The sequence below is a fragment of the Heptranchias perlo genome, chromosome 38 (genome assembly GCF_035084215.1).
Source record: "Heptranchias perlo isolate sHepPer1 chromosome 38, sHepPer1.hap1, whole genome shotgun sequence".
NCBI lineage: Eukaryota > Metazoa > Chordata > Chondrichthyes > Hexanchiformes > Hexanchidae > Heptranchias > Heptranchias perlo.
The window spans coordinates 4,226,363-4,242,113 of record NC_090362.1 but is presented as its reverse complement, the minus strand read 5'-3'; the positions used below and the strand labels follow the sequence as shown (position 1 = coordinate 4,242,113).

The window sequence follows — 15,751 nt, the reverse complement described above, 5'->3', positions numbered from 1 at the left end:
ATGAGCCAGGTGATTGCTTAATAGCTACAGGAATAGGCAGACTGCTTTTCAAAAAGTTGAAAATGCAAGTGCAGGAAGCAAACCTGCCCCAACTTCCATGTTTATACCCGTAACTGGAAGTTAAATCTCGGTCAAACTCTGCGATATGGTGTTAGTGCAAGGAAAGGTGCATTTATAACCTGAAATAGTTAGAGGAACGCAAGGAGATGGAAGTGTAAACAATCGTAAGAGGATAGTAAAAAAGTGTGTGAGTTTTCTAATAATTTATTGATTAGTACAACAGAGAGAAACTCATTTGGAGTTACAGTTATGCACACACACGTGGGTGGACGTGACCAAAGTCTTAGGACTGCATAAGGTGTTCACATATCCAACACTTGGTTAATTCTGTCCAGGGCACATTTGCTTTGAGCAAGAGCACATGCCTTGGCAACGCAAATGAACCTCGGGTATTAAAAACAGAACAGAACTAACACAGCGAGGTACATGAGTAGAACTGACCAGTCTCAGGACTGCAGTCTGCATTCCTGTTTTGGTAATTCTGAACATTTGCTTCAGGCACGACTCCATCTTTGTTTTACAAAGCAAATGAACTCCAGAATTATATATGGTTAGGAAAACTGAATTGAAGGTTTAAATACAGTACACTTGTGTTCAATACACTGGAATCCTGATTTAAACGGGTACCATTATGCAGAAGATACACAATTGTACATCCATTTTTTTTTAAACAGCCATTCTCATGTAAAGAATAGCAAGTAAAATCACAGCAGGTAAATCAGTTCATTAAACACGTAAACATTAGTGCACTGCAAAATTAAATACAGTTAAGAGACAAGGAAAGGAACAGAGGAAGGAGTTAAGAATCAGTTTTATGGATGAAAATGTGGTGAAGTAAGTACAAGGGAGTTTATTTGGAGAGTAGTACAGATGCAAACAGGCACAGAGGAAGAGATTTACATTGATGTCATATCGTTGAGTGCATGGTCCAGTTCCTCACTGATGGCTTTGTACTTCAGCTTCTGAGCATACAACTCATCTACAGGGGCAGCAGAATGGAGATGTGAAGAAAGATGTTGGGTGATGGATGGCCACAGTATCCAGTACAGACAGCAGAGCAGAAAGAGGGAGGAAGGCAGACCCAACAGCCAGGTACAAGAGGAGAACAAAATGGGAGAGGGAGATGGGGGGGGGGGGGGGGGGTGGGGGGGGGGGGGAGAAAATGGAAAAAATAAAATCAGTAAAAAGAGAGAAATGAAACAATCTGCTACACCACGCAGCCTACTTACCCAAACAAGGGGGAAAAACCTGCCCTCTGAACAAGCTAACAGTTTAAAGGCGTCCTCCTCACAGATGTAAACAAAATCTAGAACTTTTATATAAATCAGGAAGACTTTTCTACACAAACACATGTTTCCTGCCACCCAAAAGTAGGGTAAAGACCTCTTCACAGCCCATGAAAAAGGAGTACAACAATATCCAAACAGTGAAAGAATCTTACTTTGACAGGAAGAACCTAAGTTTATGCAGACAGCCCACTAAAGAGAGGATGACCAGAATTTATTTTATTGAAACCAATTTTGAATGTTAAACAAACTTCACTATATCTAAATGACAAACTAATGTCATTAATCTTTCTTTCTTCAACTCTCACCAGTAACCCCCCAAAACCCCTCCCTCCCACCAATTTGTCGTTCCAACCCCCCAAAACCCCTCCCTCCCACCAATTTGTCGTTCCAACCCCCCAAAACCCCTCCCTCCCACCAATTTGTCGTTCCAACCCCCCAAAACCCCTCCCTCCCACCAATTTGTCGTTCCAACCCCCCAAAACCCCTCCCTCCCACCAATTTGTCGTTCCCCCCCCCCAAAACCCATCCCTCCCACCAATTTGTCGTTCCCCCCCCCCAAAACCCCTCCCTCCCACCAATTTGTCGTTCCCCCCCCCAAAACCCCTCCCTCCCACCAATTTGTCGTTCCCCCCCCCAAAACCCCTCCCTCCCACCAATTTGTCGTTCCCCCCCCAAAACCCCTCCCTCCCACCAATTTGTCGTTCCCCCCCCCAAAACCCCTCCCTCCCACCAATTTGTCGTTCCCCCCCCCAAAACCCCTCCCTCCCACCAATTTGTCGTTCCCCCCCCCAAAACCCCTCCCTCCCACCAATTTGTCGTTCCCCCCCCCAAAACCCCTCCCTCCCACCAATTTGTCGTTCCCCCCCCCAAAACCCCTCCCTCCCACCAATTTGTCGTTCCCCCCCCCAAAACCCCTCCCTCCCACCAATTTGTCGTTCCCCCCCCCAAAACCCCTCCCTCCCACCAATTTGTCGTTCCCCCCCCAAAACCCCTCCCTCCCACCAATTTGTCGTTCCCCCCCCAAAACCCCTCCCTCCCACCAATTTGTCGTTCCCCCCCCAAAACCCCTCCCTCCCACCAATTTGTCGTTCCCCCCCCAAAACCCCTCCCTCCCACCAATTTGTCGTTCCCCCCCCAAAACCCCTCCCTCCCACCAATTTGTCGTTCCCCCCCCAAAACCCCTCCCTCCCACCAATTTGTCGTTCCCCCCCCAAAACCCCTCCCTCCCACCAATTTGTCGTTCCCCCCCCAAAACCCCTCCCTCCCACCAATTTGTCCTTCCCCCCCAAAACCCCTCCCTCCCACCAATTTGTCGTTCCCCCCCCAAAACCCCTCCCTCCCACCAATTTGTCGTTCCCCCCCCAAAACCCCTCCCTCCCACCAATTTGTCGTTCCCCCCCCAAAACCCCTCCCTCCCACCAATTTGTCGTTCCCCCCCCAAAACCCCTCCCTCCCACCAATTTGTCGTTCCCCCCCCAAAACCCCTCCCTCCCACCAATTTGTCGTTCCCCCCCCAAAACCCCTCCCTCCCACCAATTTGTCGTCCCCCCCCAAAACCCCCCCCTCCCACCAATTTGTCGTCCCCCCCCAAAACCCCCCCCTCCCACCAATTTGTCGTCCCCCCCCCCAAAACCCCTCCCTCCCACCAATTCGTCCCCCCCCCCCAAAACCCCTCCCTCCCACCAATTCGTCCCCCCCCCCAAAACCCCTCCCTCCCACCAATTCGTCCCCCCCCCCAAAACCCCTCCCTCCCACCAATTTGTCCCCCCCCGCCAAAACCCCTCTCTCCCACCAATTTCCCCATTGTTTATCACTCAGTTATATTCTGGTGGAAAAGGGTTTAGCCACAAGTTAACTCCACAATAACCGCAGTCCTCTACTCCAGGCCAATTGGATCACACAGAGGACATCAGTTGATAAGGGCGACAGTGTAGCACCACCCATCGATTTGGTACCTTTCTGGTCACTAAATTAAGACAGTACAGACTCACTTCAACAGCCAGGGGACATCTGAAGAGTGATTTACAATCATACCTTCTAAGTCATCGATGGATTTTTCCAACTTGGCGACAGACCTTTCTGCAAACTCAGCACGAGTTTCAGCCTGAAAACATCAACAGGATTTCAGAGTTTTAGGAACAGTAGAGGAAGACGACATTGGAATCTCAAAATCCAATGGGAAGCTTCACTCACCTCCTTCAGTTTGTCACTCAGGACTTTGATTTCCTCCTCATACTTGTCTTCCTTTTGTGAGTACTGCAGGAAGTTTGGGGGAGATGGAAAAAGACTCGAGTCAACAAGGGAAAAGATTCCAATATGGTGCGCTCAGGGCGTGAATCTCTGAGGTTTCTCATTACCTCACAAACCCCCCCAACCCCAAGATCAAGAATTAGAAAGGATTTGATGGCAAAGTTTTAATTGTGTAAATACATTCTATATTTAAATGCCGTATACTATTTGCAAAGGATATGGGTGACCTGAAGCACCTTTTAAAGAAATATTTCAATTAAAACTGCTTTTAAAAACATGCACTGCTCTAAAATGGTCTTTCTCTCCAATGTGAAAAAGAGTATTTCAATTCTTAGCTCATCAATATTGCAGTCTTAAAATTGCTCTTGCTGTTTAATATTCCTACAATTTATCGGAGTACAGGACCGATACACAATCAGCCAGAATTTATTGGATTATAAAAAATGGTCTGGGTTGTATTTTAAGACATTTAAAATTAGATTAACCACATTGTACTGCAAAACCTTTTTAGAAAAAAGGTGAAGGAATCAGAGGAAAGTTATAATATTTGCAGTTAGGCAGTCTACGGTCATCATTTTCTTGTAACATTTTACACAGCGGACATCAAACCAGACATTATGCCCTCGCCTACCTTATCAGCCTGAGCCTCCAGTGACTTCAGGTTGTTGGTCACAGTTTTCAACTCTTCTTCAAGCTCAGCAGATTTACTGTTTTAAGTCAGAGCAGAAAGAGGGAAAAGCAAGGAGAAAAAAAGAGAAAGAGGAAAGAGAAAAAAAGAGAGGAAAGGAGAGAGAAGAGAAAAAAAGAGGGAAAAAGAGGGAGAAAAAAGAGGAAAAAGAGAAAAAAACGAGAAAAGAGAAAAAAAGAGAAAAAAAAGAAAAAAAGAGGAAAAAGTAAGAGAGAAAAAGTAAAAAAGAGAAAAAAGTAAAAAAGTAAAAAAAACGAGAAGAAGAAAAAAAAAGAGAAAGAGAGGAAAAAGAGAAAAAACAAAAAAAAGAGAAAAAACAAGCGAGAAAGAAAATGAGGAAAGAAAACGAGATAGTAAGCGAGACAAAGATAGAAAACACGAGCGAGCGAAAGAGAGAGAGAGAGAGAGAGAGAGAGAAAGAGAAAAAGAAAGATTTAACGAAATAGCTCTTATTTATAGAGCACAAAAGGTAGCCTTAAAGCAGCTGACTCCTTCAGAAATCTAATCCATTTTAAATGATGGCCAGATCTCTATATTCATTTCTGACCTATAAAATAGGAAAGAAATTCAAGTTTTGAGATGGCGAATTCCTTACCCGAGGAAAACGAGGTTTTCTTTCATTTAAAGAAATTTACAAAATCAACTGCTTTTAGGCCACTGCTGAAGGAAATAAAATCAAGACTGAAAACCCAACATCAAAAGATTGCAGAATGCAGAGTAGGCAGCAGAGAGGGGGTGGCGGGGGTCCTTCCTAAACACCAAGGCAGTACTCATTCCGCACAGTGAACCCACAAGTGTTTAGATAGCGCGCGGCAGCACATTGTGGTGTGAGCAAGGCCAGAGAGTGAATTAGTTCCAGTACCTTTCCTTCTGCTGCCACTAAAGATTTCAAGGTTTGGTCCATTATTCTAATCTCCTCTTCCACTCGACGAGCTCGACTAACAGTGATCACGAGAAATGCACATGGCCACAAAATAGTGTGCAATGAAAGCATGCAGTGAAGAAGAGACAACACGTTAAAAACCCCGAATGGGATACAGCCAAGACATTTAATATCTGGATGAGTTTCATGATGCCTTAAATCTTTGAGTACAGGGCTCGAGCTGCACTGCGGAGTGAAGTTACCGTCTCTAATAATTATTTTTGTGTCCGACAAGCTCAGGTCAGACATTACAAAAATGAGGAATTTTATTATTCTTTAAAAACAAACTGAGATTTGCAAATATGCAGTCATCGTACTCAAAGACTTAATTTTTTTTTCAAGTTGCTTTGCGCTTTACGTTTATAAGCAAGTCACACGTGGTTTTAATGGTTGGCTTTTAAAGCACTTTCCGCATCACAGACAATGCACAGCAGTGGAAACTATACATACGATTCAGAGAGTTCAGCTCGCTCCTCAGTCCTCTCCAGGTCACTCTCAATGATGACCAGTTTACGTGCAACCTGTAGAAATAAAATACAAGAGTAATCCCAAAAGCTTCACACACCTTTAGCCGACCATCACACGCCGTTATGGGGACGGATTTTCCCTCCTCGGTGACGGGGGTGCGCAAGCTTGGTGGTCACAAGCTGCTCACGATTGTCCAGAGAATCATACAGCACAGAAGGCGGCCATTCGGCCCATCGTGCCTGTGCCGGCTCTTTGAAAGAGCCATCCAATTATTCCCACTCCCCTGCTCTTTCCCCATAGCCCCAAAAATATCCAATTCCCCACTGAAAGTTACTATTGAATCTGCTTCCACCCTTTCAGGCAACAAATTCCAGATCGCAACAACTCGCTGCGCAAAAAAAAAAATTCTCATCTCCTCTCTGGTTCTTTTGCCAATTATCTTAAATGGCCGTTTGTGCTCCATTTTGAGAAGGATGTCTAACTCCTCTCCCCCCACCCCACCCCCTTACATCTAGCAGATATACTCTAGCAAACACAATGGGTCAACACAGTTATCAAAAGTAGTTGGGGGCAGAGGGCCACCCACTTTCACCCCTGGGTTCAGAGTTCAAATCCAGCCCTGGTTACTGGGATGGAGGTCCTCTCCCCACTCCCCAATGCACTGGCCGTTCCGGGTCATTATATGAAATGGGTTTGAGCAGTTAGTGCTTCGTGAGATGGACCCACAGCACCGAGAGACCTCAAATTAATCTCCGCAGGACAGCTGATGTGGAAATGGAGAAATGTCGCACTGGTACAGCTTCACCCTACGTCCGACGTGCTACACCTGGCCTGGAGGTGCTTGCAAATGGAAAGTGTTCCATTCCCCAGCTGCAACATCACTCACCTTAAATAAGGACAAAATCAACACGAAAAGAGAGAGACCAAACCAAGCATTGGAATTCAGATTCTCCAGGTGTTGAGAGTCCAAGTGCTTGTGGTGCTGACTGACATTACAACAATTAAAGGGATCCAATAGGGTGGATACAGAGAAACTATTTCCTCTGGTGGGGGAAATTCAGAACAAGAGGGCATAATAAAATTAGAGCCAGGTCATACAAGAATTAAATCACGAAGCACTTTTTCATATTTCACGAACGACTAACCTCTTCATATTTGCGGTCAGCCTCCTCTGCGATGTGCTTGGCCTCCTTAAGCTGGATTTCCTGCAGTTCCATCTTCTCCTCGTCCTTCAGGGCCCTGTTCTCAATAACCTTCATGCCTCTGTGAGAAGGGAAAGCCAAGAAGATGCAGATGAATATCAAGCCAGAGAAAGCAACGATTACCATTGTTGCCAAGCGACAGAGCCGTTGAGGAGGCGATATGGGGTCGGGGTCAGGGTCGTGACCCCCAGTCATTGAGGTCAGCCGACGGGGCTTTGGAAGACCGCCTCCGTTTTGCGTCCAGGATCCTCGTTGCCCATCTTTGGTCTGCAGGTCTATGCAGTTCCTGGCTCAGCTTTTGGACCAGGTGTGTGACCACTCCCCCGCTCGGGCCCCTTCCTGCCCGGTCGGCCACACCTAACTTTGCTACATGTTCTTGCCCCTCCCCAATCACGATACATAAAGGGGACAAAACGTTGAACAGTAACTCTTCCTACTCAAAGTACTTCCCCTTTTTACAGGAAAAAAAACGGTCAAATTTTGAGTTTTCTTGCTGAACTGGAGACCCAGATGGAGCCTCTTTCCATACTAAGCAATTATGGGGACAGCTCCCTAAAGTGGGGGGCAGAGGGGAATGGGGCATTACTTCAAACTGTCCTGAAAACCTCTACAGAGAAACATGGAGTGTTTTTGTTTAAAAAAAGTAATTAATTAACATGGGGAAGTAGCAATGATTAGCAAGGTTAACTGCACAGGCATGCTTGAACACGATTAATCATTATGGATCTTCACCAGCATAATTGTTGGGGAAAGACCAGGTAGAAAGGAAAGACTTGCATATATCTAGTGTCTTTCACAACCTTAGGACGTCCTAAAGCACTTTAAAACCAATGGAGTACTTTTGAAGTGGAGTCACTGTTGTAATGTAGGAAACGCGGCAGCCAATTTGCGCACAGCAAGATCCCACAAACAGCAATGTGATAATGACCCGGTGATACTTTAGCGATGTTGGTTGAGGGATAAATATTGGCCAGGACACCGGGAGAACTCTCCTGCTCTTCTTCGAAAAGTGCCACGTGATCCTTTATGTCCACCTGCGAGCGTAACGTCTCATCTGAAGGACGGTCCCTCCAACAGTGCAGCAGTCCCTGGATTTTGTGCTCTAGAGTGGGACTTGAACCCATAACCTTCTGACTCAGAGGCAAGAGTGCTACCCATTGAGTCACGGCTGACACCACACTACTTGTGTGAAAATACTCCACTTGGTTTTAAAACAACTTCAGATGCCATTGCTGGTAGGTGCTACATTTTGAGACACATTAATGAGTTGGGGGGAAAAAAAATAAAGTACAAGATCAGTTCCAATTAGTATAACAATAATACTTCCTTCAAGTATTGCTTTTGTAGGTCAGGTTCCATTTCTAAGCTTTTAAACTCTTAATACACACACACACACACACACAAACATAATCAGGTTCGGAGTAATGAAACTACAAGATTCCCCCCTCTCAAATTCTCTTTCTCTCTCCCCCCCACCCCCCCCCCAAGCTGTGCTGACTCCGGAGTGATGAAGAACATAAGAAATAGGAGCAGGAGTAGGCCAATCGGCCCCTCGAGCCTGCTCCGCCATTCAATAAGATCATGGCTGATCTGACCATCCCAGCTGAAGCCAGTCCTGTTGTCACAATGTCCACTCGGCTTCCAGCAGGAGCAGCCACCCTGGCTTGATGTCCAGCCTCCAGCCTGGCTAGCTCAAGGTTTTTTTTTGGGGGGAGCAGGGGAGGGACCACAGAGGCCAGACATGGTGCCCCGACTACTGTCCCAGCACAGACCAGAATGTGTCTCTGACACCAGGAGAGACGGCTTTTCCCCACAGCTCTCTTTTGGCTAATGCTAACAGAACAGGGATGAGGGAACAACAATTTCCTGGATATCTTCAGGTTTCCAGGATGCCTGTCTGCATCGGAAGGCACACAAAGGGACCGATTTTCCTTCTCCGACAACTCAACAGACCACCAAAGCCGATTACCCACAGAGTGCCAGCTCAGTGTGGAAATCTAATTCCAGGTCAGGGTGAAGGACTTTGGACTTTTAATACTTGTACTAAAATTATAAACTTGTACCTCTGGATTACTCGGTAAAAGAGCAGAATTTAGTTAAAAGTATTAACAAAAGGAAAAAAAATAAAGAACCTGCATTTATATAGCGCCTTTCACAACCTCAGGACGACCCAAACTGCTTTACAGCCAATGAAGTACTTTTGAAGTGTAGTCATTGTTCTAATGTAGGAAATGCAGCAGCCAATTTGCGCACAGCAAGATCCCACAAACAGCAACGTGACAATGACCAGACGAACTGGTAGACTTGGCCAAAATCAGAGCGCATGATGGCTCTTCTCTTACTGTCCAGAGCATCTGAAGTTCGAACGGTGTAATAGATATTACCGTAGCTTCAGACAGAGAGAGAGAGAGAGAGAAAATGATTTGCTTTAGTTACTAACAACGGGAGTAGCAGAGCGTAACAAGCATAACACAGCCTGCTAGTACGTTCCCTCACTCCCTCCCTCTTCTTAAGCAGTGAGGAAAAATACTAGCAGGCTGTTCCGCAGTAACAGAAAGGTATAAAAACAGCCCTTTTACAGTGATTTTTAGGAGATCCAGAAGAAGCATTCAAAGAAGGAGTTGTCAACAATTTAACCCCTCAATCTCCAGGAGCAGATGGACCGATCGCACAGAGTTGAGTTGCACTCCCAGGATAAGGTTGTGTGGCATCGTTATCTGGAAAACGATAGTGTCCGGGAACGCCTCGATTTTAAAATTCTCATCCTTGTTTTCAAATCCCTCCATGGCCTCGCCCCTCCTTATCTCTATAACCTCCTCCAGCCCTACAACCCTCCGAGATCTCTGCCCTCCTCCAATTCTTGCCCTCTCTCATTAAGTGGCCGTGCCTTCAGCTGCCTGGGCCCTAAGCTCTGGAATTCCCTCCCTAAACCTCTCTCTCCTCCTTTAAGACGCTCCTTAAAACCTACCTCTTTGACCAAGCTTGTGGTCACCTGTCCCAATATCTCCTTATGCGGCTCGGTTTCAAATTGTTTGATAAATCGCTCCTGTGAAGCGCCTTGGGCACTATATAAATGCAAGTTGTGTCTTAATGTCAATTAAACCAATTATTCAGAAAAACGTGTTTGTCTCGTTTGAGTCTTACCTTCCGTACCCTAAAGAGAGTTACAAGGGGTTAACAGTTAGAGCATGGGTCTATGATTCATTCAACTTCAAAAATATTAATACAGAGACTGGCAGAACATTTTAGTAACCTGCAGCAGTAGGAGAGATCAAACCCACGCTGAACAGATCAGGTGCTCGAATTTGGCAGCACGACTCGGAGCTCACCTCTCACTCTCATCTGCAGCCTTCTCAGCCTCCTCCAGCTTCTGCAGGGCAGTAGCCAGACGCTCTTGGGCTCGGTCCAACTCCTCCTCAACTAGCTGGATACGCCTGTTCAGCGAGGCAACATCAGCTTCAGCCTAGGGCGGACACGGGGAGGGAACAAACGGTCAAAGCCCAGGACAAACACAAGGTGGAGCAAAACACGCGGCAACAAGAGTCTGCTTGCAAGATTAAGCAGCTCACAGACATGGTCCATCTTTACTGATTGTCATGCCATTCCCTCCCCTTCTAATTTTTTTTTGGGGGGGGGGCAGGAAAAAGGGGGAAATCTTCCCATGCATTTAGCTTAAAACGAGAAAATAAAAATCATATTTGGCCCAGGCCAAAGTAACCCTGCACTTCAAGGCAGAAACAGTCCCCCATTTTTAAAAAAAATCTCCCGTCATTAGAGGGGAGGAATTGGCCTTCAGAGGTCATTTGATTTGTAACTTATTTATCACGAAAATACTTTGCGATCAGGAAGTGAACTATCCGGGAAGTGCAACACAAGGAGTTTCAAAAAAACACGGTGGCTCAGATATATTCAGGGCCGATTGTTTGAACTCTGCACCTTTTCTATCAGTTCTAGTTAAACATGCCAAGGTCACCTGGATGAAAGGGTCACAGGATCCTGGGTCACAGTGTCCCGCTGCATTACCTCTGCAGTTTTACATAAAAAGGAAATCTAGACCATTAGAAGGCAATAGCAGGTGCATCTCCGCAGAGAAAACTTCAAAAAAGTATTTCCTACTCCATCAACTCGCAGAATTCCCATGCTGGTTTTCACCTTTTCAGTTTATAGAATAAACTATTACAATAGTTCTCTTGAACTGCACAATATTAACTTTATCTATCTATGCTTGGAATACTGTGTACAGTTCTGGTCACCCTATTATAGAAAGGATATTATTAAACTAGAAAGAGTGCAGAAAAGATTTACAAGGATGCTACCGGGACTTGATGGTTTGACAGACTGAGACTTTTTTCCCTGGAGAGTAGGAGGTTTAGGGGTGATCTAAAAGAAGACTATAAAATAATGAGGGGCATAGATAAGGTCGATAGTCAAAATCTTTTCCCAAAGGTAGGGGAGTCTATAACGAGGGGGCACAGATTTAAGGTGAGAGGGGAGAGATACAAAAGGGTCCAGAGGGGCAATTTTTTCACTCAAAGGGTGGTGAGTGTCTGGAACGAGCTGCCAGAGGCAGTAGTAGAGGCGGGTACAATTTTGTCTTTTTAAAAGCATTTGGACAGTTACATGGGTAAGATGGGTATAGAGGGATATGGGCCAAGTGCAGGCAATTGGGACTAGCTTAGTGGTATAAACTGGGCGACATGGACATGTTGGGCCGAAGGGCCTGTTTCCTTGTTGTAAACTTCTATGATTCTATGCTCAGTAAGGAATGGGGTAAGGGGGGGGCAAATCTCAGTCCTCCCCTATTTACGCCACCCCCCCCACAAAGTTAGCACAGTGTTGTATTCAAACAGGAGGAAACCCCAAATACGAGCATCGCTTCAAAACAGACTATGAACTTTCCCAGCCATAAGCCAAATGCTGCAGCTGGCCCCCTTCAAACATGGAAGTACTTTTCATTTCAAATCAGCAGGCAGACTTAATAAAAGATCATGGGAGACAAACACACACAATCCTTCCACAGCCCGCCCCGTCACAGACTCTACCCGACCCCATTTAATCTCTCTCCTGGGTTTGCCAGCACCCCCAGATTGTCCTGGAGCCTCCAAGAATTAAAGATTAATCTTCGGCTGTGAGCAACTTGGGAGAAAAACCATTGGAGCATTAAAAAAAAAATCAGATGGAGAAAAAGGTTGTTTGACTGGATAATTCTTGACTGTCAATCAGGTAACGAAGAGTCTGCTCGCTTTCCAATTGGTGTGGGATAGCGAGGATGGCGGTGTTGGGTGACCAACAGTGGGTGTGGGGTGGCTGGAGACAGGTCATGTGATCAAACTTCGGAATACATTTAACCAGAGTTGGCAACCCTATTCCTTCCACATCAACAACCTGCATTTATATAGCGCCTTTAACGTAGTAAAACATCCCAAGGCACTTCGCAAAAATGTAATGGGGCAAAATAAACTGACACCAAGCCAAAGGAGGAGGTATTAGGACAGGTGACCAGGTCAAAGAAGTAGATTTTAAGGAGCATCTTAAAAGAGGAGAGCGATGGAGAGACTGAGATTTAGGGAGGTAATTCCAGAGCCTAGGCAGCTGAAAGCCTGGCCGCCAATGGTGCAGCGATGAAAGTTGGATGCAAAGGATGGGCAAGAGGCCAGAGCTAGAGGAGTGCAGAGATCTCAAGAGGATTGTAGGGCTGGAGGAGGGATGAGGCAATGGAGGGATTTAACCACGAGGATGAGAATTTTAATATTGAGGCATTGGCAGACCAGGAGCCAATGCAGGTCAGCGAACGGGACTTGGTGCGAGTTAGGATACAGGCAGCAGAGTTTTGGATGAGCTCAAGTTTATGGAGGGTGGGAGACGGGAGGCCAGCCAGGAGAGCACTGGAATGTCGAGTCTGGGAGAAAGCATGGATGAGGGTTTCAGCAGCAGATGGGCTGAGGCGGGAGCGGAGACGGGGAACTGCCCTATTGCATGCTCCACCCTACTTCAGTTAATCCAAGGGAAAATTCTGCAAGATTATTGCCTAGATAAACAAAAGGAAATTCATTCACCCTCACAATTCGACCCTGGCCTACTGCCCTCCAGGCAACGTTCCCTTCCCCCACCCGCCTAGCTCCTCCCCCAACACAGGAACAATTGTATCCTGCGGAGGCTTTGATCTGGAGGTATTCCCATGCCTACAACTTACAATCCCGTTGATGACATACTGACCCAGGAGGCCGCAATCAGTTCACCAACCAGACGGAGTTATACTACAAGTTGTGCATCGAGGCACGCGGACAAAACAAGAGCTGCTGCGTAACCGCCCACTGCAACACTTCACATTGTCCGACTGGGGACTTATCCACCTTTGGTCACACTGTTCCTGCTTTCTCTTCCCATATGCGTTCACCTTCCTTCAGGGGCCTGACGTTTAGTGAGCTAGACCTGCTGGTTAGACCAAAGGTGCGGGCCCTTATCCCGCCACTTGCATTCGTGATTCCTGTAAATCGGCCACGGCTCCCCGAACATTCACAGCTAAATGACATCAAAACACTCGCATCATTTCTCACACACTCCCACCGTGGTCCCGAGCCAGTCTTCGTTTGGGGAAGACCAATGTGAAGAATTTATTTAGCCATTCCCTTATCTTCCAATATAAAATGGAGGCCATTCAACCCATTATGCCTCTGCTTTGAAAGCACTATCCAATTCATAGAAAGTTATGGCACAGAACGAGGCCATTCGGCCCATTGTGTCCATGCAGGATTAGTCCCACTCCCCTGCAATTTTCTCCCCTTTTAAGTATTTGTCCAATTCCCTTTTGAAAGTTACGACTGAATCTGCTTCCACCACCCTTTTAGGCAGCGCATTTCAGATCATTGCTGTGTAAAAAAATTAATTCTCTTAATCACCCCTCTGGTTCTTAAATCTGTGTCCTCTGGTTACTGACCCTTCTGCCACTGGAAACAGTTTCTCCTTATTTACTCTATCAAAACCCTTCATGATTTTGAACACCTCGATCAAATCTCCCCATAACCTTCTCTGCTCTGAGGAGAACAATCTCAGCTTCTCCAGTCTCTTCACGAAACTGAAGTCCCTCATCCCTGGTACCATTCTAGTAAATCTCTTTTGCACCCTCTCTGAAGCCTTGACATCCTTCCTAAAGTGCGGTGCCCAGAATTGAACACAATATTCCAGCTGAGGCCTAACCAGTGTTTTATAAAGGTTTAGCATAACTTCTTTGCTTTTGTACTCTATGCCTCTATTAATAAATTGTAATGATGTGGAGATGCCGGTGATGGACTGGGGTTGACAATTGTAAACAATTTTACAACACCAAGTTATAGTCCAGCAATTTTATTTTAAATTCACAAGCTTTCGGAGGCTTCCTCCTTCGTCAGGTGAACGATGTGAAAATGAAATCCTCAAAATGAAATCGCATTTATAATTCACAGAACATTAAATCTATTAATAAAGCCCAGGATCCCATTTGCTTTATTAACGGCCTTCTCAACTTGTCCTGCCACCTTCAAAGATTTGTGTATCTCTCTCACTAACCTATTGCCACATTACAAAAGGGCACTGAATGAGGGAGCTACTCCTTCTCAGGGCACAACTATAAGCAAAAATCATTTAAAAATTTAGTTTGGCAAGCTGCAGACTTAAAAAACTATAAAAAGATTAACAATTGTACATTACAGACCCAAATCACACTAAAACCCAAGAAACTATCTTCCCAGTTGTATTGATTGGGTTTCACACAGCAGCCGGGTTTCTCTTAAAGGTGAATCAGATAAGATTTGAACAGAGCTTTCCCCACCCAGACGGCACACCCCATTTTACTTTGATTCTCAAAGTGCATCATTCCAAGGGGCTGAAGGTCAGTGCAGCTTCCTGCAGTATTTAGGATACCGAATAGACAGTTGCCCAATACCAGCCCTGCTTCTCAGCATCTCCGTGTGGCAGCAAAGGATTTGGTGTCCATATATGGTCACACGACACACCATTACATCAGTGCACTCTGCGAGAAAACGGTGAGTGCACCAAGACCAGGAGCCAATTATCCTTAAGATTCTCTCTCTTCAAAAAAAAAATCCAAGCTTGTTCACAAAAGTTTATATGAATTAAAAATTCCCTAGAGAGTGGAGGTTAAAATAAAATTATAAAATGCTGTTAGTGAACCAAAAAGTGCTGGAGTGAGAGAGAGCAGGTTCACAAGCATCTTAGAATCAGAATAGAACCATGGAATGGTTACTGCACAGAAGGAGGCCATTCAGCCCGTCGAGCCGATGCTGGCTCTCTGCAAGAGCAATCCACTCCCCCACCCTTTCCCCCGTAGCCCTGCAAATTTTTCCTCCTTCAAGTACTTATCAAATTCCCTTTTGAAAGCCACAATTGAATCTGCCTCCACCACCTTTCTGGGAATATATATATATTATATAGAGAGAGAGAGATCAAACAGTTCACCTACAAAACAGCAAACTATTAACCCATCTTTTGGGCCTGCTCTCCTTCTCCAGCATTCTGATTCCCTTCCCCCTCCCTCCCCTCTTCACATCCAAAAGGAAGACATTCCTCTCACATGTGATGTCCCAGATAAGCTTTTGTTCTGTTAGTCAGGAGTCTTTAAACAAACAGCCCTGGGTTGAACTTATTAAGTCCTGCAGCTAGCTCTCCTTTGTACTGCCCACCAACCAAACCGGTTGATTAAAATCAAACTAGTCCCCCAAACGCCGGACAGCAAAAACCACATCAAAGGAGAAGCAAGGAGACTTCCTAAAGTTGATTTATCAGGAGTTTAGAACAGAAAGAACACTACAGGGTTTATCTCCCAATTCATTTTGTGCCCAAGTGCAGAATCAAAAACCACAACTGAACGTACTCC

General features: G+C 45.6%; 1 protein-coding gene across 5 annotated transcripts in view; it reads right to left on the bottom strand.

Annotated features, from left to right (window-relative positions):
- The window catches only part of tpm1 (tropomyosin 1 (alpha)), a 35,030-nt gene that overhangs the window by 9,744 nt on the left and 9,535 nt on the right, over positions 1–15,751 (bottom strand). Inside the window, exons 3-9 of one of the 5 annotated variants that reach the window (XM_067973309.1) lie at positions 10,209–10,342; positions 6,823–6,940; positions 5,660–5,730; positions 4,231–4,306; positions 3,543–3,605; positions 3,384–3,453; positions 961–1,039 (exon numbers count right to left, since the gene is read on the bottom strand). In XM_067973309.1, the coding sequence (XP_067829410.1) occupies positions 961–1,039; positions 3,384–3,453; positions 3,543–3,605; positions 4,231–4,306; positions 5,660–5,730; positions 6,823–6,940; positions 10,209–10,342 (611 nt within the window). Of the gene's footprint in view, positions 1–890; positions 1,040–3,383; positions 3,454–3,542; positions 3,606–4,230; positions 4,307–5,023; positions 5,226–5,659; positions 5,731–6,822; positions 6,941–10,208; positions 10,343–15,751 lie in introns of those variants that run through there. The other 4 variants (XM_067973312.1, XM_067973313.1, XM_067973310.1 and 1 more) reach the window with 4 other exon arrangements.